The 24,543-nt window shown below is 37.7% G+C and overlaps 1 protein-coding gene across 9 annotated transcripts in view; it reads left to right on the top strand.

Annotated features, from left to right (window-relative positions):
* The first annotated feature begins 11,306 nt into the window (after positions 1-11,306).
* Positions 11,307-24,543, top strand: part of PHF20L1 (PHD finger protein 20 like 1) — a 74,424-nt gene continuing 61,187 nt past the window's right edge. For 5 of the 9 annotated variants that reach the window (XR_009214750.1, XM_058443716.1, XM_058443718.1 and 2 more), the window contains exons 1-2: positions 11,307-11,580; positions 13,708-13,823. Coding sequence is in view for 7 of the 9 variants with exons in the window: in XM_058443716.1 (XP_058299699.1) it covers positions 13,741-13,823 (83 nt within the window). In the remaining 2 variants the exon portion in view is untranslated. Of the gene's footprint in view, positions 11,581-13,703; positions 13,824-24,543 lie in introns of those variants that run through there. The other 4 variants (XM_058443717.1, XM_032760465.2, XM_032760469.2 and 1 more) reach the window with 2 other exon arrangements.

Here is a 24,543-nt window from a genome sequence, read left to right on the forward strand (position 1 = left end):
TGCTCCACCTCAGGCCCTTGGAATGTGCTATTTTCTTCATCTCCCATCTCTTTCTGAAAGAGCTTTTTCTCTGAGCAGCCTCTCTGACCCTCCCAGACCAGGTAGACCAGGTTATGGATCCCATAGCTGTCTGCACTTTCCTTTCAGAGGATGCATCACAATTGGAACTAATGACCCAAGTTTCTATCCATGTTGGTTCCTTCTGCTACACTGTGAGATCTCAGAGAATAAGGAGAATGCTTTTCTAGTTTGCTATTACAGTTTCTATCATTAGCATAGTAGGCACTTAATAATATGTGAATAAGATTTTTTATCATCCAAGTCTGGCTAGGTTCTCTGCCATACATAGCACACAAGGGCCAGAAGGAGATATATTGGCCAAAGCCTGGACAGGCTACTAATCTGGAAGGAGTTGGAAGCTAGCCATTTTATTGTAACAGTTATGCCACAGTAAAAATCAACCTCCAAGTCTTAGTGGCATAGAGCAGTAAGCTTTTATTTTCCCACTTGATGGCTTTGTAATGTTAGCTTGGCTAAGTGAAACTACATTTCCCAGAATTCCTTTTTTGTATGCTCCTGGTTAAGATAGGCCCTAAAAGCAACTTGTGCAAGATTTGGAAGATGAAAGTGGAGCTGAAGCTGTGTGTATTTTTGGAAGGTCCCCGCAAGTTAGACTTTGCAGCAGCTCATGCACGTTTTCACAGACCTGCTAGCTTGATGTAAGCTCCAGTCCCTGCAGATCACTTCCTTCCATTTCACAAGTCCTAGTAGAGGAGAGGGTGTGGCTCTGCAGAAAGAATGCCAGCTTCTGTTTAGAGTATACCCGGCAATGAGGGTGGAGTCTCAGAGATAGGAAAAGGCCTATATGGCTTTTGGTGATAGACAGATGCGTGTTCCAGATGGTTCTTTGTGGATTCCAGTTTTCCCTGCTCTCCTCTGCTTCCTGTCCATCTTTTGATACTGACCAACTGTCTTGCGATTTCAGGCTCAACACCCCTCCTAAGAAACAGACGAACTGAGCTTGCTTACCAGTGTCCATAATTATACAAGGTTGAATCTCTATTTTACACAGTTGCAATTCTCTATCATTCCTAGGTTCTGCTTCTCTACTTGAATCTAACACACCTTTTTATTATTATTATTATTATTACTATTATTATTATTATCTTTTGAGACAGAGTCTCACTCTGTCGCCCAGGCTGGAGTGCAGTGGTACAATCTCGGCTTACTGCAGCCTTCGCCTCCCAGATTCAAGCGATTCTCCTGCCTCAGCCTCCTGAGTAGCTGGGATTACAGGCACCGGCCACCAGCTAATTTTTGTATCGTTTAGTACAGATGGGGTTTCACTGTGTTGGCCAGGCTGGTCTCCAGCTCCTGACCTCAGGTGATCCACCTGCCTCAGCCTCCCAAAATGCTGGGATTACAGACATGAGCCACCGCGCCCTGCCGAATCTAACACATCTAGACCTGTGTTAACTGCAAGTTGGCTGTAGCTTTGCTCCTTGTGCCATCATTCCTGGAGGCAGTACCCCTTGTGAGAGACTTCCCTTTCTTGCGGCAGAGGGAAGAGAACAGGAAAGCTGTCAGAAACACATAATGGCTTTTAAAGCTTTTCAGAGCTGACATCTGAAATTTCTACCCATATTTCCTTGGTCAAAGCATATTGCATGGTCAAGTTCAATGCCATCAGGATAGGGAAGTACACATCTCCAGGGGGAAGCACTGTAAGTCATAGGGTGATGGGTAGATGTATAGCAGAAGTACATGGGGGGCGGGGGGGTAAGGAAGAAATGGGAATTGTTGTATAATTTACTACAGCCCTCCACATTGGTCACAAATATTTAGATTCCTCCTTTTTACTTTAAAAAAAAAAGTGCTGTATTCAGCTAGGCATGGTGGCTTATGCCTGTAATTCCAGCATCTTGGGAGGCCAAGGTAGGCAGATCACTTAAGCTCAGGAGTTCAAGACCAGCTTGGGCAACATGAGGAAACCTTGTCTCCACAAAGAATAGCCAGATGTAGTGGCTTAAGCCTGTGGTCCCAACTACTCAGGAGGCCGAGGCAGTAGGATGGTTTGAGCAAGGGAGGTGGAGGTGGCAGTGAACCAAGATTGCATACCCTAGCCTTGGCAACAGAGCAAGACTCTGTCGCAAAAAAAAAAAAAAAAAAAATAGATGCTTTTTTCACTTCATCTTTCCAGAGAACACGCCAAAATCTCATTTAATCATGGCAACAGACTTCCAGTCCAGAATCTCATAATAATCTCTACATCAATGTGGTTTCTCTTGATACAAAGACTTCTAAAACATCTTAGCTTGTATGTTCAACATTCAATACCAGAACAGAGATGGAATAACTTCCATCAAAACTTCTCCTATTTAGCAAGAGAGTAATGGGGCTATTCTGAAACGGAATGATCAGTTTGATCAGTTGTGACAAAAGCCTTGTACCCTGTGACTAGGGAATGTTCCTTGATACAGCTCTGATTCTGCTCCTCAGGGGTAGTAACTCAGGCAATTGTGGCTCTTGTTTCTGCCCTCTGGAAAGTAGAAGTATTCCTTTTCCATTACTCTCCTTGGCCTCCTCTGAAGATTAGAGAATATGCCTTTCTTGGGGGCTGAGCAACTTTCTCAACTTACTTTCTGCTTGTAGAAGTTAGCAAATGGAAAGATAATTTTGAAATTTTTAGTTGTCATAATCTCTTTGATACCAAGCTGGTACCTCTTTGACTGTACATTCTATTCTAAGAACATATCAACAACTTTTCATGCATTTGATTCCAGTCAGCTTCTTGTGTCAATATTCATGCTTATAATTGTTTTGAGACATACCTACCTCTTTGGTTTTTTTTTTTTTTTTAGATGGAGTCTTGCTCTGTTGCCAGGCTGGAGTGCAGTGGCGCAATCTCGGCTCACTGCAACCTCTGCTTCCTGGGCTCAAGCGATTCCCCTGCCTCAGCCTCCTGAGTAGCTGGGACTACAGGTGCGCACCACCATGCCCAGCTAATTTTTTGTATTTTAGTAGAGACAGGGTTTCACACCATGTTGGCCAGGATGGTCTTGATCTCCTGACCTCATGATCTGCCCGCCTTGGCCTCCCAAAGTGCTGGGATTACAGGCGTGAACCACCGCGCCCGGCCCAGCCCTTTGTTTTTAACTGCTAGCACCTTGAGCTTATTGGACAACCTGTTGCTTAGGCATCTGTCCTGTGTCAGGTGAATAATTCATGGGCACGTCTTTGAAGAACTTTCAAACTTTTTGGCTTTATGAGAAAAAGATTATGTTGGCGGTATGAGTTGTGATGAGATTGCGAGATCACAGTGCCATTAAGGAATTACGTTACTTATACGTATTATGGGGGTAGGGATGGGGATTATATATACAAGTATTTAGAGAATATGACAATAATTAAATTGTAAGTAATGTACTAAGAAAGGACCTAGAAATCAGAAAAGTGGCAAACCAGGCTAGATTTGATTTATTTAACTGGCTCACCTCAATTCCCTTGTAATAACACTGGAATAGTTCATGTCCAGATAGTGATAGAAGAATGAGATTTTGGATGCTTTGTCCTGCTTTTTAGAATCTACAATTTCTACATCATTAAATTCATTGTAGTACTTTCATTATTTGCCTTTAGATTTGATTTTCTTATAATTGATGTTCTCAAATTTCCTTTGGTCACAAATATTTACATTCCTCTCTTTTACTTTAAAAAATGTTGTGCTCGGCAGGGCACAGTGGCTCAAGTCTGTAATCCCAGCACTTTGGGAGGCTGAGGCAGGCAGATCATTTGCTGCTAATGTGTCTTTTTAGGATTTATAGTATATTTCCTGCAACTAGAATTCTGTCTCTCAAAAATGCTATGTGTATATCCCTACTGTTTGCTCAGGGTTCATTTTCAATTGCAGCAATTTTTTTTTTTTTTTCTGAGAGAGACAGAGATAGGGAGAGACAGATTATGAAATGAGGGTGCAGAGGAGCCACATCAAGAGAGACTGATTAGCTAGTGGAAATTTTACAATAAAGTCTTAATAAGAGCTTACATTCTGGACAGGAAGAACAGTCTTATTCATCTGTGTAATCTCTAGCAGCAAACACAGGGCTTGACACAGCATGTCCTCAGCAAATGTGTGTTTTCATGGAATCATAGTAAAACTGGGACTATTCTTAGAGATTACAATAATTAGTATATGGGTCCCTGAAAATGATGAGAAAGGAACATTAGGAAGCACCTGTCAATTGTATATCAATTATAATTTGCAAAACATAATTTCTATTTAATTTAATCTTCATTACAACTCTGCAAAGTAGGTTTAAATTTTTAATTTACATGTAAAGAAGAGCAAATCAGAGAAGTATCTAGTCCCCAGACAAACTGGTAATGTGTCAGGTCTAACGTACAATCCTTGATCTCATTCCAGATCCCTGGATCTTATATGGTTTATTATTTTAAGTTGTTATTTAAAAAAAAAAAGCAAAAAGCAAGTTAATGGATTGATTTCTTTCAAATCTACAGTCTCCTAATATCTTGAAGACAACATAGTTATAAAAAAAAATAGAAGAGAAAAGAAGGAAAACCAAAAGGTGTTTCTCCTCATTCTGGTGAAACTGGCTCTGTTGAATGTTTTGCAAAATCCAAAAGAGGAAGTAATCCGATACTCGACCACAAGGGTGTGTTGCCTCAATACTTTTACTAAAGCAAACCACGAGCTGTGCAATGCTTGTGCTGACAAATTACCTGCCCCTTCCCTGCTCCCTCTCCGTCCTGCAGAAGGGGAATTATTTCATTCGAATGCCCACAATTACCTTGGAGATAGTGTTATCGCTTTCTGGTCCTGGCCAAGAGGCCAGACATTTAGACAAATTGTGAGTGACCAGTTAGAGCCCAAATGCTGACCCTGCACATTCTTCCACACTAACACTTACAATGTATTGAAGTTATCTGTATGCATGTTTGTCTACATTGTTAAATGTCTTAACAATGATCAGGAATTAAGCTTATCCCTTATGCTCCCTGAAACTAGAGCTGTGTGCTTGGCATACCACAGATGTTCAATAAATGTATGTGGAAAAGAAATGGAAGTAGAATATTTTCATTTGTCAGTTCTTGAATTGAAACTATAAAGAACTGTAAGGCATTAATAATTATAAAGTCTGCATAGAACTCTTATTTGAAGCTTACTCATCCTTCAAAGCATGTTTTGAATGTCTCTTCTTCTATGTTGTCTTTCTTGATTTGTCGAGTCAGAATGGCCATATTCCAATAGTATCTTTATTTCAAACTGATTTATATTTAGCTTCATATTGTGTTTAGTTGTTTCTGTATCCATGTCTGCATCATGACAAGTCAACTTTGAATGGGTATCTAGTTTTATTTTTCTTCCTTTTCCCTTACTCTACGTCACCCAGTGTCTAGCATTAGGTAAGAATTCAAAAAGAGTTTGTTGAGTGCTATGAACTGACTGTGTGTGTCTATCTGTCCCCTAAATTAATATATTGAAGCCCTAATCCCCAATGTGATGGTACTTGGAAGTGGGGCGTTTAGTAAGTAACTTGTGTAATGAAGGTTGAGCCTTCATGAATGGGATTAGTCCCTTAGAAGAAACATGAGAGAGATGATCTCTGTCTGTCATGTGAGGACACAGTGAGAAGGCAGCCAACTGGAAACCAGGAAGAATCCCAGGCACCAAATCAATTGGCACCTTGATCTTGGACTTCCCAGCCTCTAGAACTGTTAGGAATAAATTTCTATTGTTTGAGCTACCCAGTCTATGGTATTTTTTAAATAGCAGCACAAACTAAGACATCAAGTGATTAAACAAATAAATTAATGATGAATGAATGCATGCAAATAAATGAATATTGCATGCATGCATGTGTGCTGTCTGCCATATTTCAGGATGCCACTGAATTGCTGCTAGCTCTGTTCTCAACAAAAAGAATGATCACTAAGAGAGTAAAAGTATTCACTATTTGGTGACTGTTAATTTGTATAGTTGCTGTGTTCTGTTGCTCACCCTCTCCTACCACAGTTTTAACAAGCCACAGAAATGGGGATTGTACGTGGTAGAGACTATCTCTAAAATCAAATGCCTACAGAATTAGGAATGTGAATGTTAGGTCAATCTCTCACTAGATTTGTCTCTCATTTGGCTTGGTTTTCTAACTTTGCAAGCCAGGAAGAGAATTCTCAGCTCTGTTGAATGGCTGTAAATTGTAATTTGGAGTTATAGTTGTGTTGAATATTAGTTATTTTATTGTCCAAATTCCAGTCTCTTTCTTTTAAGTAACAGCACTCGAATTTTGCGTTAAAGGACCCACTCATTCCCATCGCTCAGTCCATGAGGTTTGGACCAGTCTTCACACTTACCTGCCGGATTAGGAATAGGAACCCAGTTTAAGCCGAATCAGTACAAGTCATCCCCATGGCCACCATGCTTGGTTCAGGTTTAGGCACCTAACTTTATTTCGGCCAGTGAGAGAAAGACTTCTAGTATTTGTTTTTATGGTCACCAGGATGCTGTAATGTCTTAAGCTGTTGGGGATCCCCAGAATCAAGCTAAACCTTAGGAAGTAGAGTGAAAGATGTTATAACTTTTCCACTAAATCAAACTCACACGGAAGGCAGACTTATTCCTTATCTTCTATTAATTCCCCAAACTGAAAAATTCCCTTTTTTGCTTATGCCTGTTTTCATAAAATTTTCTGTTACATGCGACGAAAAGAATCCTCACACACTGCGGGTCTGAATTTTTCATGTACTTATGAATTCTTTAGGGTAGCTTGCTAAAATGCAGATTTCCAGTCCCCAAACCTAAGCTATAAATCAGGGCCCAGGAACTTGCATTTTATCAAACAGTGTTGCATTTTAACAGACCATCTTGTTAAAACAGTGCCCCTGGGCTGTACGCGTATCTCCATAATGCAGATAATTGGCAGACCAAAGCTTGAGAAATACTGATACAGTTAATGCAAGAGACACTAGTTAACAATGATAAAAGTCAGGGGAGGTGCAAAGTATCACATAGCAGCAGGAAGCAGAGACCATCCTTTGTCCTAAATCAGAAATGTGAAAATCCTTTGCTGTATCACGAGTGGATTCCATATGCAATGTACTTCTGTTTATAAAATCTTTACTAATTTCTCATGATTATTTCTTCCTGCTTTATGTGTCATGACCAGATATCTCAGTTTGTCTGGAACTGTCTGGGATCCACCTGTCATTCTGATGTAATTATTAATAGCTCCTCCTTCCATCCTCAAAAGTGTTCAGGGTTGGATAATAAATTTTATGTTCACTCTTTTGCTTCATGGTAATCTGCACACACACAAAAGAGTTCTTTGTCTCTCTTGCTGCATTTGCTGAAATAGACATACATATTTTTTCTATTTTGTGACGTTTAGTAGCAGAGACTTTGATATCTTAGAATCATTACTGACAAGCCTAAAAGTTTAAAAAATCTCAGAGATCCATGTGGCTCTGAGTAACATGTAAACTGAGTAACACATAAACTTACATATATACATATATATCAAAGTAATACATATTACTTCAATATTTATGTACTTTGTATTTATAATACATATGTACTATTATTTACTTTAATAATATTATATCTATTTTATTTGTATATATAAGTATGTTTAAAGTAATCTGGAACACCCTATCATCCTTAGAGTTGGCTCATTCTAAGAAACTGGAATATAAACCTACGAATCACAGTGAGGAATACGTTAGAGAGGTGAAAAAAATGCTGTGGGAACACTGGGAGAGATGACATCTCTGCCAGTTCATACATGGCCTAGAGCTCCTATTGCCAGGGATTAATTCTGGAATAACTATAATTTCTGTTCAGTTGATAAAGGGATATGGTGACAGAGGAAAGATAAGTGAGCTCTTTGGCAGGTGAGGAAAATGATGTCAGTGCTATTTTCCAAGATTTTTATGCACCTGGAATGAAGAGATTTGACAGAGGCTATCTATCACAGTAGTTTACGTTTCTGCTAAACTAACCTTAAAATAAAAACTTGAATTGCTTTGATTTTCTTTACTAATGCTAATTATAAATACTAAGTAAACACACAAAAAATAGCTATCTTGTGTTTTATTTGTAATCAAGGAGTATCTGGTATTTAGTAGTAACTTTTTTTCTACCTTAAAATAGGTATACATTTGTTAAATATTCCAGGAGACATTATGGTTCCATATTCATATTTTTAATGTTGGAGGAATTTAGTTCAGTGATTTCTGCCTAACAACTGTTGTTTCAAGATAATTTGCTCACTGCTTGTTTGGTTCTGCTTAAACACAGCTGTAAGTTCTTTCTTTCTATATTTGGAGATGGAGTGACTGATGGCTGGGCATCAACCATCTGGAACAGGGTGTGTTGGGTGGAAGAGAGGAGAAGGGACAGAGCAATGCATAGCTTCACTACATGGCCAGGGAGTCAGTACTAGAATTTTGTATATCATGTAACCCTACCCTGATCCTGATCTTTGACTCTATGTGGTTAAAAGAGGAAATGACATCCTACATGAATTTTTTGTCAGTTTTATCAGGCTTAATGCCTTCCTTTTAGAGTCAATATTACATTCACACCCTCTCCACTTTCTGAAATTAAATTCATAAATAACATAACCAAGCTATACATATATACTTAAAAATCAATATGAGAATGATAATATAAAGAATTTATGAAAATAATTCATAAAAATCATATATATTTCAATACATAACATTCAGTCATGTATCACAGAAATATATAATGAAGTAGTGAAGTGCTTGTATCTAAATTTAGATTTCCCTAAATATAACAGCTATGCAACTAGACTGACACAGGTGCATTCTATCAGTGTCTCAAATACCATGAGTAATTAGCCATTGGTGGCATGGTATTTTAAAATGAGATAGACTCCTGGTAATGTTCAGAAAAAAGGTCAGTGTTCCCTTACATTACACAGTTGCTTCATTCCTGCAAAATTTAATGTATATTAAAACCTTCCAAAAATACTTATATGTGAAATGCAGTTCTAGGCACAGACAATTATAAACAGGTTTTTCACCTACATGAATGTCTGGAAGGACATCTAGAAGTCATGCATGACCTGGGGCAATTCTTCAAGGTGTGAAACTGCACTGTACATTTCAGGATGTCTAGCAGCCCTGGTCTCTTCCCACTAAATAGTAGCAGTGCCCTACCCCAATCCTGAGACAATAAAATACCATCCTCCATTTCCAAAGTGCCCTCTAGGGGACGGTATTAACTCCACAGAGGATTACTAAGCCTACACAATCCACTGAAGCCAGGAACCATTTACATAAGACCTTATTTTATGTTTTTTCTTTCAAGTGTCATTATTGGAAGACCCACTGTCAAGTTCCAATTAAAATGGAACAATCATCTTTCCAGGGTGGATTCTCAACAAATAGTTGGGAGAATGGACAGAATCTGTTATTCTTTATGTATGTATTTTATTTAAATTGCAAATAACCTTAAGTTTTTAGTGGTGTATAATAATAGATATTTATTTTTTCTTAATTACTAGCTTGTGATTCAGCAGGGGTTCTGCCAGAGTTTAGAAAGATTTAACTCCAAGCTGACCATCAGAAACTTGAATACTGGTACTGCCACAGATGCGGGAGAAAAGTTTCCTTATTTTGAACATCATTAGCAACTTCTGATACAAAGTCCTTGGTAAAAGAGTTTTACTTGAGGCTAGAACTTTAGCTGCAAGGGAGACTGGAAACATGAGTTTCTGATATTTTCATCTTATTTAGTGGGAGGTTGATTCTGCATCCAAGATTCATAAGGTGGATGTATCATTTAGTTTGGGTAGGATCATGCCATGTAACAAACAATCCAGCGCCCAAATCTCCATAGCTTAAAATAATACATATTTATTTTTTTCCTTATACAACACAGTAGTTGTAGATTATCAGTGAGGCCTTGGTTCATCATAATCTGTCTAGAACCTGAATGGTAGAGCAGCTATCATCTCAAACAGTGCTTTACACCATGCCAGAGACAGAAAGTTTGGTGAGCTGGCATTAAAAATTACCAACTGGCCATGACAAATCTCACTTCTAATTACATTTTATCAGCCAAAGCAAATCAAATAGCCATACATAATTCCAAGGAGGGTGGAAAGTATAATCCTGTCATGTCCTAAGGAAGATGCTACAAGTATTTGGTGTTCTGAACTAATGCAACCATGATGAGAAATTTCTCAAACATGGAAAGAAAGTTGAGATGCTGGGCAACCAAAAAACAAGATAACAAATATCCACTAGAGACTGTCTTATTTATATCTTTTCTATGTATCACCATGCTCAGTCTAGCTTAGTAGCTATTAGTGACATAGTAGGTGCTGAATGAATGTTTGTTGAATAAAAAAAGAATGATTGTTTAATTTACCAAATCTTACTATAACTGGAGCTTAAAGAGAGTTACTTTGCTATTTTAACTCCACACTACGAAGCAAGATAAATGTACGTGTCATTTGTATGCAACGTTGCACTTGAAAGCCAGAGTGGTACAGTGGAAAGCAAGAGAAAAAAGATGTTTCATTTCAATATTATTTTCAATGTATTCACTTATTGGTTTCTCCCTACAGCAGGGATACTGTCTCCTGTGCTTAGTAGAGTTTGGGAGGGTAGGTATTCCATAAAAGCAGTTCTGCTATCATTAGCTGTGTAGTCTTTGGGAAGTGATATCAATGTAGCCATAGGTTAAGGTTATTCAGCTATGCCTGAGCACGCACGTACACACACATCTTAGTAATATTCGTCTTTGTATTGTAAAGATCTCCAAGACTGGAAAGCAATACAATTGTAATACAGTTGTACAGTTGTGATTGTCATGTGACATATTTACAGCCTAGTGTCTATCACAAAGCATCCATTCAAGGGAGGTTTACTGATTTTGTAGTAGTAACCATGCTCTATTCTTGATGTGGAATGGGGTGGATATCTAAGAAAGCATGTAGTGCATTGAAAAAGTTTGCCAAGGGTCCTGGGTAGAGGGGTTTTGGTGACGTGGTTCCCAACGAATCAAGAATAATAAGTAATGCCCTTCGTCCTCAAATCTCAAAGGTCAAACACTTCACAACTACCAATAGGCACCAAAAGCTCGCGTTCTTTCCTCCGCTAACCAGAGCCCCGCCCGCTAGCGGTCCGTCAACGACCGCAAAGCCCCGCCTCCCACGGCGGCCCGCCAATCGGCTGCGCAGCCCGGGCCCAACCCTCGTGAGTCACGTGACAAGGCCAGGCCCGCTTCCGGCACGTCGCGGGCGGCTGACGTCGCCGGGGCCCGGCGTCGCGTCAGGGCTGGCCGGCGGCGGAGGCGGCGGCGGCGGCGATGGCAGCGGACCCCTGAGCGAGCTTGAGGGCTCGGACCCAGCTCCCTCCCGCGAAACCTTGGGCCGATCCGGCGCTGCGGCCCCAGCTCGCTCCGCTCCTGCTCCCTCCCCGGCCGCTGCCTGGGCGGAGGCAGAGGCAGAGGCCCGGGCTGGCCGCCCTGCTCGTGCCCCAGCTCGGCCCCGGACGGCCCGGCTGCTGTGCAGAGAGGAGGCCGAGTCGGTAAGAGGCGGCGGCGGCTGAGCCGGCAGGCCGCCTGGCCCCCGCCGGGCCGCCCGGGACGCCCCCATTCTGGTGTCTCTCTCTCCGGCCCGCTCCCCTCCCGCCTCCCTCCCCATAACTTGCCGGCCCTATTGTCTGGGCGCCGCCGCTCCCCCTTCCCCTCCCTTCCTTACCCCCCTGCCGAGGGCCGGATGGCTGTCAAACCTGGAGGCTTCTCTAGCTCCCTGCCAGCCCGGTCTCAGTCTTTCCTGCCTGTCTCCTGCCACCCCCTCTCTGGCCTCACCTCCTCACCTTTTTTGGCCTGGCGGTCATTCTCTGACCATTGCTTTACATTGTCCGTCTCTATGTCTTCTTGCTCATCTCTTCTTCCCTCTAACTTGTCATCTCCGAAAACTTCCACTGTCCTGTTTCTTGCCATTCTTTGCTCCTTTCCTTTCTGTTTTTACCCCTCTCCGTGCTTTCTGCCTTCTTTTTGCTTCAAGTTTTACTCCCAGTAGACTGTCTTACTTTATAAAAGTTCCTTAATTCAAATCCCTCTTCATCCTTCCCTCTTCGAACCTAAGACAAAGGAAAATCTTGTTTTTTCCTGGTACTTCATCCCTAAGTGTCACTAGGGGATTATACTTATTCAATCCATCACTTAATTATGGGCTCTAAGTTTGATTCTAGATGTTAGTGTACCTTGTGAACTATCCCTTACTGAATTCTTCCTGTGACAGAGCAGAAAAGGTTGATTCGATTTCTACACAAACATTTAAGTAACTGCCTTACATGTTGCGCACTGACGAGACCTCTATTAAAAATATTCATACATTTGTTCTTTTGCACCAGCTACACCCTGGGCAAGCTCCCTGTTAACTTTTTAATGCTCTAATATTTGCTCATACCATAGCAGGAGGATACGCACTCTCCCCATCCAACCATGGGTATTTGAGTTCGCATATTTTCATGGCCAGTATTGATGCTATTTTTTCCCTTACCTATCAGACTCTTTCAAAGAGAAAAGAGGGAGCAGTTGGAATTTATTGTTTGTTGTTCTGTCTATTATGAATTGTGACAAAACCATTATAAAAGATGACAAGTGTGTGTGTTTCTTTTTTTCTTTTTAAACTGTAGGGAACATAGTCATTAGTGATCTCAAATATCGAAGGACATTTTACGGATCTCTCCTTGCCCCTGATAACAATCAATTTACGTTAATTATGAGCTATGTTTTGATTAGGTTATCTCAAAATGTATTCATATTCCTCACATACCCATTAGTGAAAAAGAGGCCACCTCAAGTGTGCTCGGTGGCCACTGTGGCCCAAAATATAGTACTTTGCATGTGAATGACCTAGGGATACATAGATACTCCTTTGCAGTTTTTGTTCTAGCATTACAACCACTTTTCTGTCTATATTGAAATATAGTAGAAATACTCAGAGTTAACAAAAGCATGTTATTATTGCTTGTTGAATGTAAAGTATAAGAAAGCAGTCTCTTTTGTAACACTATATGTTAAATTAAAATTGTTGAATTGTGTGCTACCAAGGTGGGAATCATGGGTAATGAAAAATCCTAATCCCAAGAGGAATTAGTGGTATCTTCACTGGCAGAGGAGTGTGCCTACTGTTTCCTCCATCTTTGTGTGCTGTAGGGCCTTGTCTAGTGTTTTGTATTATGAGGCACTCAACAAATACTTGTTGAAATTAAAAATTGATTTTGTTCTCAAGAATTTTAGTAGTCATATTCCAGAACACTCAGCTGTCTTAATTTTTCAAAGGCAGGAAAGCATTTTCAGCTGTCCCCGTGGAGAATTTTCTTGGGTATCTGGAAGCTAAAATGTAAAGCATTTTTAGCTATTAACAATTTTTAACAGTCCGTTTATTCATTCTTTTTAGACAGTTATCTTTTCTTTGTTCCTTTTCTTAAATCATTCTCAAGATTGCCTGCAGATTGCACAGAACTTTATATAGAGATGTTGGTAATACTCCTTCAAATTTCTTAACAATTTGGCAAGTATTTCATATTCTCATATATTGTTTTAGAAATTCTGTTTAATTTTAATTTTACCTGTTCCCTTATACTCTACTTCCTATGCATTTTCTGCATTGGAATCTAACTTTTTTCTTTCTCTTGAGGTAGTGAAAAGAGAATACTGAAGAATAGGATCTCAAGATGAGTAAAAAGCCCCCAAATCGCCCTGGAATCACTTTTGAGATTGGTGCTCGTTTGGAGGCACTGGACTACTTACAAAAATGGTATGGAAAATATAGAACTTTCACCTAAATATCACAATATCTGTAGCCTTACATATGTTAATTAAAACAGTAAATTCCACTGATGGTAGCAGAAACATCAGTGTATTCACATTTTGATTACACATATATGTTGTTTTTTAGTTTTCTTACTCTAGGCTTTTTAGGTTTAGCATTTAAAAACCATTTTTAGTCAACTGACTAAATTATTTAGAACAATCATTTTTGGTGTTTGAGAAATGAAAATAATTGTCTAGAGTATGAGGGTTATGTATACCTCATGTATACCTCACATGAGCTATATTGGTGGAAGTAGAGAGAGGAGTAATCCAGAGAACCAACTTCTCACATTTTGGATAAATTTTGATTTAAATCGGTATTTTTGGTCTGTCAGTGGTAGTCTTTCAAACTACAGAGTATATTAATGGTTAGCATAGCATTTTTTCATAGTGAACACTTTCAGAAACATCTCCACTATTCATTATCTCACCTGAAACCAAAATCACACTTCACGTCCTATTTTCCCTGGTGGGCCTTAACCTAAAGGCAGATTGTTACTGTCTCCAGTGCAAAATAGGCTGTCCTTTCAGAACTTGTGTGTCTCTCCCTATTCTGGACATTGTGGTAAGTGGTAAATTTAAACACCTCCTAACATAGCCTTTATACAGTGATTAGGAAAAGTTGATGAATTGGTATAAAACTGCTATCTGGAAAGGAGAGAAGGGGAAGCTACACGCAGGGGTCCCTGGGCCAGAGTAGGAATGAGGAGGATTCTCCTTTCTCCTAAGGAGCGTGTTCCTCATTCGGGTTAACTGGCGCCTCATTCTGCTGTCTTAGCAGATGTCTTTTTGTTGCCATTTGCAGGCTCCTAACCTGAGAGGGGCATTAGAGGGATTCTGCTTCTGGGAGGGATGCTGCCTTTGCTCCTCCTGAAGCCCATTTATTTTGATGCGAGCTCTGGTTTAGGAGGTCTTGGACTTTCCCAGACTTTTTGACATTTTTTCTCGTTTAAAACCATAGTGGGTGTTTTGGAGATTTACTTTTGATTGATTTGTATTAAGTCAGCTTCCTGAGTTGGCAATGGCAGGCAGAGAAATCTTGTTTAGTCATGATATTTGACTGTATAGACCAGGCTGGAGTTTCTCTCTCTTAACATCTGGCGTTAGAGCTTGGCACATATCTCTGACCTCGGCTTAATGACCTCTTGTTTTGAGCTCCACTTTAGGACAGTTTGAAGCTACAATTTGAGATGGGGAGGTTAATTGATACTGTCACTAGGTGAAGAATGTACATGGTAGTTCTCAGGAGGGGTTTGGGAAGCACCTGGGAACTAGGCAGTAGCATCTCTCCTAGTGACGATCAAAATGTCTCCAGACATTGCCAAATGACAACTGGAATGAGGGTGGGTGGTGGTGAAAATGATTGAGAAACTCAGCATTAGACCATGCAACAAAAAATGCCAGTTGAGGCAGCACTTGGCTATCTTGGTTCTCATTTGATCAAGAGAAGCTTTTTACTCCAAAGGCATACTACTAAATGTCCGTGTGATACAAGGGTATGAGAAATAATACTTGTTACTTCTTTGATATTACTCTTAAGTGATTTATTTATTTTTTAAGTTACTGGCTTTGTGACTTAGTTAACTCATATTAATATATTAGGCTTTCCAACTGACAGTGTTACAGTTGAGCTAGCTTCCAGTTTTGGAAAAACACATAGTTTATTAGTTCTGTCAGTAATTTTCAGGGATATTAATATAACTTTGATATTAGTGAGAAATTTTCTTTCAGTAGTAAAGTGTTTTCTAACTTAGGAGCTGTTAAATTTATGATCCAGTAGTTCAAAAGACTACAAAAAAGAACTTTTAAAACCATGCTTGAATGTACTTTCAGAGTATTCTGTGTTTTTAGAATACTTGGAATTTCAGAGAACAAATGAAAGTTGTATCTTCTTGCAACAAAATTCATATGTGCTTATTTGAGTGGTGTCATGCAAATATACTCACTGATGAAGTTTAGATTTAATTTTAATGACCCTGGTAATAATAGTTCTCTTTAATGGAAATAAGCATTAGCCAGAATAATCACATATTATCACTGAAACTTGTTATCAGTTTTATTTTTATAAGCTGATTTATATAAAGATTGTGGCATTCTGTTTCAGGTGGCTCCTTATTTAAAAAAGGATTAAGAATATTGTATATAAGTATTCTAGGTAATTTACAAAAATAATTTTCTTATTGTAATTTTGCTTATTAATGTCAGTAGCTTCAAGAACTAGTTAGGCTTAGGTGCCCCTTAAATTTAGTATTAGCTGGTGTGCTGTTGGACCAACTATGTAATTACTAAGATGTATTGAATTTTATATGGGACACAAAAGTTCTATGAGATTAGTGCTCTTAAAAGATTTTATTTATAAATAGGATAATAAACTTAATTCTTTTTTTTTTGAGACGGAGTCTTGCTCTGTCGCCCAGGCTGGAGTGCAGTGGCGCAATCTCGGCTCACTGCAAACTCCGCCTCCCGGGTTCACGCCATTCTCCTGCCTCAGCCTCTCCGAGTAGCTGGGACTACAGGCGCCCGCCACCACGCCCGGCTAATTTTTTTGTATTTTTAGTAGAGACGGGGTTTCACCGTGGTCTCGATCTCCTGACCTCGTGATCCGCCCGCCTCGGCCTCCCAAAGTCCTGGGATTACAATAAACTTAATTCTTCATATTATTCCATTTGTAAATGACCATTTTACATTTCATGGAAATTCTATAAATTTTTGCGTTAATATTAAGTAAAATTATAGGATTATTTGACGAGAAACTGACATTCTTGTGAGAAGCAAAATATTATAGTTAATCATTGAAAAATACGGAAATTCTTTTCTCCCTCTTCTCCTACTCTTCTCTCTTTCCCTTCTTTCATATTCTATTTTTTGCATCCATATTGAATGCTTAGTCTTCCAAATTTATTCAATTCTCTTTGAAAAGTATTGAGTCATCTTTGAGATAAATGTAGTTTGAACTATTATAGGCATTGGATAGGGAGGAGCAGGAATGCAAATCTTGCTTACTGTCTCTATACTCAAAACATTTACAATAAGCAGTATATTACTGAGAAACTAACTTATCACATGTTGATAAATTACCTTTTGAAGAGAAGTACAAAAGGAAAGTGGTGCTAGTGAAGAACCTAAAATGCCTATTAAAGGTTTTTCTTGCTTTTTTTTTGAGACAGAGTCTTTTCTGTCGCCCAGGCTGGGAGTGCAGTGGCATGATCTTGGCTCACTAAAACCTCTACCTCCTGGGCTCAAGCTATCCTGCCACCTCAGCCTCTTGAATAGCTGGAACTACAGGTGTGCACCACAAGTCTGGGCTAATTAAAAATTTTTTTTTGTAGAGATGAAGTGTCACTGTATTGCCCAGGCTGGTCTGGAATTCCTGGCCTCAAATGATCCTCCCACCTCAGCCTCCCAAAGTGCACTCCTGTCTGGTTTCTCATATATAAAAAAGGAAAATAGTTTCTGGTATGTGTCTAGACATAAAAGGATAAACTCTAAATTTAGTAGGTGGAAATAATCTGAAGTTAAGCTCTCACTTTTAGCTTTAGGGTAGATTTGATTTAACAGGAAGACTCAATCTGTGTTTCTCAGGAAAAGTATGTTATTATTGCTTGAATAAACCATATCATATAATTCTTAAAGATCAGAAAGATACCTTATTTTTGAAAATGCATTGTACCTTTTTAAGTAGTGATTTATTTATTTCCATTTTATCTTATTTTATTCATTTTTTTGAGACAGTCTTGCTTTTTCACCAATCTAGAATTCAGTGGTGCTATCTCGGCTCATGGCAACCTCCGCTCGCTGCAACCTCTGCCTCCCAGGTTCAAGCGATTCCCCTGCCTCAGCCTCCCGAGTAGCTGGGACTACAGGCACGCGCCACCATGCCCAGCTAATTTTTTTTGTATTTTTAGTAGAGATGGGGTTTCACCATGTTGTCCAGGATAGTCTCCATCTCTTGACCTTGTGATCTGCATGCCTCAGCCCCCCAAAGTACTGGGATTACAGGCGTGAGCCACTGCGCCAGGCCTTAAGTAGTGATTTGTTTTTATTTTCATAGTGACTTTATAGCTACATAAGAACACTCATTGGTGGTTTATTTATCAGTACTAATGAACACAGGCCCTGAGAAGCCATCAAGAGGTCAATCATCTTAGTCCCAGTATTTGCTTTTTGATAATTGGATCTCTCCTACACTGACCAAACATAACTCCTGAGTAGTGTGGGCTGTTTTAATTTTTAAAAGTATTATAGCTTTACAATATTTTAAACACATTTTCTTTTAACTTTTTCAATCATCTGCATAAAGACTTTGACATGCTAATGTTTACAGCTAGCACAGTCAGCTATTTTTTATCTTATTTTCATCATGTTTTTCATAACAAACTCTGTGCATCCAAATCTTGATATTCAGTTTTATAATCTCTGGAAGGTAGTAACATCATAAGAATAAAAATGAGTATAGGTGTGTTGATACGGAAGTATATTTGGGGAAGGAGAAAGTTGAGAGTTGAAGTTACATTGGAAACACTGTAAGCGGGTGGGTTTAAATTCAGACTTGCTTATTAATCCTGTGAATATGGGTAAGTCCTTTAACTTGGTTTTCTTAGCAGTAAAATGGAAGCAGTATTACTGGCTTTTATTTAGAGGTTGGTTTTTAAGGTTCAAATGAAATTATGTATTGCTTTAAATTCTACAGATTGGTACATAATCATAAAGCATTGAGGTAAATGCAAGGGGAAAGGGAGAACAGAAAAGTAAATTTTTGGGGATCTGAAGAGTTAAGTGATTGAGTTTTTAAATGTAGCTTTATTTGACAGGAGAGTGGCTTGGAATCATAGAAGGCAAAACATGTCATTGCAACAAGCTGATGACATTTTTTTCTTTTTCCTTTTTTTTTTTTTGAGACAAAGTTTTACTGTCGCCCAGGCTGCAGTGCAGTCATGAGATCACGACTTGAAGCAGCCTGCAGGCTTTACCTCCTGGGACTCAAGCTGTCCTCCTGCTTCAGCCTCCCAAGTAGCTGAGACTACAGGCATATGCCATAGTAACCTGTTGATTTTCTTTTTCTTTTTCTTTTTTTTTTTTTGGTAGAGAGAAGAGTCTCTCTGTGTTGCCCAGGCTGGTCTTGAATTCGTGGGCTCAAGCAGGTTTTCCATCTGTCTTGTTCTTCCAAAGTTGTAGATAGTCTTTTTGAAGTGATAATAAAATCCTCATGTTTCCACAGAGTTTTATAGAGTTTGCTTGCAAATATTAAAGTATCTAATCATTCTGAATATTGTTTAGTAATACAACTGACAAAATCACACTGGCGTTGACTACTGATTTAACTCCTGTTTTTTGATTGAAATTAAAATAGTTATTCTACAGTAAGTGATTGTTACAAAAACACAAGAGATTAAATAACATGCTCTGGTGTTAATCTTAAAATAAATTTGAAATACAGAGTCAATTTAAAACATTCAGATGAGATATGCTCCTCTGACTCTTTTGGGATATTTCTATTTAATTCTCTTCTAAACCTAAAGAAAAGGAAAATGAAAGATTAAAAAATGTGGAGATATCTCCAAGTATCAGAGTTTAATAGAACAGTATAAATTTGAATTGGCAAATGCTGTTTTCACACATTTGGAGTTTTTTGAACTGTATGGAACATTTGCAAATGTGACTTTTTAAGATGTTCGTGCAGAATTTTAGTAGTATAGGAGAATTAAGGAAATTTACATTGTAGCAAGTACAAATACTTGTTAATTTAAATAAAAATACACATTTTCTGAATAAAAAGTTACTTTTTTTCTAATTAGATTTAACTATTCAAAGGAAAATGCTACTAGAGATAAGTTGTGTCATCTATATTTAGAGTAGGAGAATGGTCTTAAAATGTAACATGTAGATCAAGTATAGTATTGTAGGAACACTAGGTGAATACTTCAAAAATAGAGGTTCTTTTGCTAATATTAATATGCATGCAGTTTTTGTCTTTTTGTAATTTGGTATTCTTTCAATTTGTCTATACGTGGAAAGTAATGATTATTATTTTGAGTCATTACCTTTGAAAACCAATGCCAGCCGTAGACTCAGAAAAAATATACAGTTCTATGTATACACCAAAATAAATGAATTATATACTATGGTCATAAGTTCGTAGAAAACTTATACATGACCTCTAGGTTAAGGACCCTTCTTGCAGACAATTCATTTGAAATCTGTAAGTTTTGTTTAAAAATTCTGAGATAATTTACATTTAGATAGTCACAAATTTTGAATCTTAAGGTCAAAGTGAATCATCCAGTTTAATTATCAAGCAGGTTTGTACCAGTGCACAAACATTTTAGTTCTTTAACTTTTAAAATTTCCACAAAAGAAAGCTCCATAAATTCCTTTGAACAATGCTAAATATAAGCTTCTCTCTACCCCTCCAAAAATGTGAAAAGCATGATTTAGGGACAGAGAAGACTTATTTATTTGAAAACATACCTGGTTTCAGGTTGTTCTTGCTCTAGTGTTCCTCCTTTTTGTATGTTAATTTGTTTTTTATGTAACTTTTTCTGATTTATAAGCTTTTTCTGCTTATCCTTGTTTTTTTGAAAAGCAAAAGTATTGGAAAAAATAAATTAAACTGGAAGTCATAAAATATGGGTTTTAAGTGCTATTTTGCCATGAACTATGTGATTTTGGAGAGGTATTTCTCTGCTTTAATGACCTTAAAATGAAAGTCTTACATTTTAGATGATCTTTCAGGTGCAATTGAATTCCAAACTCAATTTCTTTTTATTGATTTTCACCTATTCAGGGATGACAGATTTTTTTTTTTTTTTTATTAGGGTTTTAGGGTACATGTGCACAATGTGCAGGTTTGTTACATATGTATCCATGTGCCATGTTGATTTCCTGCACCCATTAACTCGTCATTTAGCATTAGGTATATCTCCTAATGCTGTCCCTCCCCCCTCCCCCCAACCCACAACAGTCCCCGGACTGTGATGTTCCCCTTTCTGTGTCCATGAGTTCTCATTGTTCAATTCCCACCTATGAGTGAGAACATGCGGTGTTTGGTTTTTTTCCTTGCGATAGTTTACTGAGAATTATGTTTTCCAGTTTCATCCATGTCCCTCAGATTTTTTTTTTTTTAAATCACACTTTTAGATGGGTAAATAACACAAACTTGAGGCAGAGGTAAGATAGACAAAAAGTCATAGGTAGTTCAAAACTGCTGGCTACTAGAGGAGAAAATGAGAAAAATGTAGAAAACTGAATATAATTTGGAAAAAATAGAGGTTTGAGCTATTTGGGGTATAACTATATTGGGCATGAAACCTTTTGGCTCCCAATATAGTGATCTCTCCACTACAGCCCATTGTCTCGCATAGATTTCCTAAAGCTTTGAGCCTCAGTTAACTAAATGGGCTCAGTGTTCATGGGCCACCGTAGTTTCTGACCAATTGTAGTAGTGAGTGTATGTCTGGCATCTAGAAGGGCCCTGAAAGTCTAGCAAGCCTATGCCACAAAATGTCTTTGCTTATCTGACATTTGGTTGAAGTCCAGCCATCACGTATCACACACATCCAGCTCCCTATTTGTTACATCATTCCTGCCGAATGTTATTATGTATTATGAGTTTTCACACTGTCACATTACATTAGATAATGGTTTAGTTTTTAGTTGGGGGTTGATGAAAGCCACTAGCTGGGAAACAGTTTATCTGTTGTGGTAGTTAACTCTACTAAAAAGAATGTTTTGCAATTCTAGTTTTGCTGAGTAGACAGAAATGGCATCTGCAGATGCTTATGTTTTTAATTTTGGTTTTAAGTGATTTAAGCTGAGGGAGAAAATACTAGTTTTAATTTTAAGTTTTGAATATCAGTAGTACAATTTTTAAAAGAAATTAACGGAGTATTGAAAAGACAGCTTAGTTCTGCTGTTCTTCATTAAGGTCCTAGTTTTTTAGTATTTTTACTGTAACTGAATATTTTGAAGAAGTGTTGACCACTCCCTATCATTTCTTGCTACAGATCATTAGTCAGCGTGTAAGAATATACTTCTTATTAAATTAGAAATTGGTATGCAAGTATTATGTTATTTCGGTAATTATAATTACCTCAACTTTGAGAAGATTGTTGCAGTGAAGTTGAAGGAAGAGTATAGATATTTACTTAATATTCAGAGTGTCTTGAAAGTCTGTTTTCTTATTGCCAAAAAAGTTACCATCAATTAGAAATAAATTTATTTCTGGTACATCATGATTAGCTAGGGTACTGAAGTATAAGCTACTTATGTGAAATGGTGCATCTACAAGGCCTTAACATAGTAACTTACTCATAAAAGGTGCCCAGCAAAGTTTATTGAATTTTGTTGGGTGTAAAAAGGATGAATGAAGACAAAAGTTTTGGGATATCTTGAAATAACCTAGTTACCATTTCAGAAAATTATGGCAAATACATTGTGACTTTTGGATTGAAAACTAAACATAAGATGATATTTGTTAACCTAGATTAGCAAATTTAATTTATTTTTAAAATCACTTTTTGTTTTCCTTAGTTCTGTAACATATCATATCCTAGATTTCCTCTTAATTTTAAAATTTATGAGTTTCAAACGTGATGAAAGTTAAGCCACTTTCTTTACTCCAATTATTTAATTTTAATAATGTGATGTATCATACTTAGTCATAGTTGAGATGTAGTGCCCTTTTGTTTTGAGAAATTTTAATAATAAAACAGAAGAGCCTCTTATCTTTGCTTAGTAATTTTATGCATGGAGGATATTTATTTTGTACAATTATTTTCCATACTCTTTGGTCTAACAAAAACCAACTTTAGGCATGTTGCTTGTATACGAGAGATTAAAAGTAAAATTTTAAGAAAAAAATAGATAAAATAACTTGATTTTTGTATTGTTTTATCTGTTTTTAATACATCTTTGGTAAGAGCCCCCTATATTGAAACACTGCCATAAATGTAATACGAACTGAAACTCATCAGTTGCAAGATGCAGAATCTGTAATGATTGAATGCATAGTCTTTATGGACAGGAATACCTCAGTTCAAGGATCCACCATTCATTACCTCTTTTAACATGAGCAAGTTACTGAATCTTTCAGAGCCTCCATGACCTCCCTTTAAAAACTGGTAACAGTATTAGTACTTCATTTAAAGGGTTCTTTGAGGATTTAAGCAAAAATAATGCATGTTATATGCCACATGGTAGGCACATAAACATTAGTTTTAATCATAACAATAACATGAACATTTGTTATTTTAAGAAGGTAGAGTCAAATGCAGGAGGAATCGATGTAAATTCATCAGACTTTAATCAGTAGGCATATAAACAAATATAACTATCTGTAGTAAAGTTTTTTGTATAGTACTAAATGTTAAGAAATAGAACTGGGTGATTGCAACCTGCTAGATTTTGAGTTTTGCTAGCACAATTACGTAACAAAAGTTGAGTTGTAGCTTGAAAAAACTGTATGAAGTTCATAAACTTTGAGTCAATTACTCATGACAGGAAGATCATGTTTTAGTGGAGTAGGAAAGAAATTCTCTATGGTCTAATGGATGCTTGTGGTGTGAGAAGATAGTGAGTACAAAGGATATGGTACAGGTATTTTGATTTGGTTAGAACTGACAGGGCGAGTGAATATAGGCATGGCAGGATTCAGGTGCTGAGGGGTGGGAGGAGAGAGGAACAGGAACTTAAATACAGTGATCTGAAGTGAAACATTAATTTGCAAAGTACCTGCCACAAGGTTCTAAAAGAGAAGACATAGCTAATTCTGTTCTTCTCTTTGTTGTAAAAGTTGTGGACAAGTAGGAAGCAGGGTGAACTGTCAGCTCATGCCAGATGTGTATTATGGGGATCAATAGGTCTGAAAAGACCTGAGAAATAATGTGATGAGGTTCTTAAACTTCAGTGTTGGAGAAGATATTATTTTGACCTATAAGCTATCATCGGAATGATTTGAAATTTTTAGACTATTTTGTATTAACATTGCATTGTGGAATATTGAGTTTGAATTAATCGAGATAGTTTTGCTTTCGGTTTGTTGTTTTTAAAGTATGAAGCAAATGAACATGCAGTATCTGAAAGTGCTGAATTTAAAATACTGTAATTGTAGTACGTGATATCGTTATTGCAGTTATAATCAATGGGTGAATGAGAAAACATTTTTGAAAACTATAAAGCTTAATGTAAATTTAAAGTGCTTCCAGGAAACTAAAAATTTTAAAGGGTAACTAGGATACAAGAATATTTTGTTTGCTTTGGGTTACATTCTGTGTTAATTTTTGTTATTTGACAAATAATCCTCTCACTAATAATTGGATGTACGACAGCTCTTACCCTTCTATTTCTAGTTCTTCTAATCTTTTAGTCGTTTTTTATGACTACCATAGTTGTAGATGAAGTTCTTATCCACAAAACTATTTTGAATTGTTAGTCCTAGATCCCTAGGATTCTGCTAATATTTTAGTTATGTTTAAGTCATATTTTAGGTGTATTTCATACATACTATCCTTTAAAACATAAAGAACTGCCTTGTCCAAGAGAACATCCTTGTTCAGATACTCTTGCTGTATGCTAGCATAATGTCTTTATTATACTAGCTATCATTATGTTGAATTGTGTTAACTTGATTCTTTTTCTTTGTTGAATAAATGAAATGAATGAGGAAC

Source organism: Hylobates moloch, unplaced genomic scaffold (genome assembly GCF_009828535.3).
Source record: "Hylobates moloch isolate HMO894 unplaced genomic scaffold, HMol_V3 SCAFFOLD_9, whole genome shotgun sequence".
NCBI lineage: Eukaryota > Metazoa > Chordata > Mammalia > Primates > Hylobatidae > Hylobates > Hylobates moloch.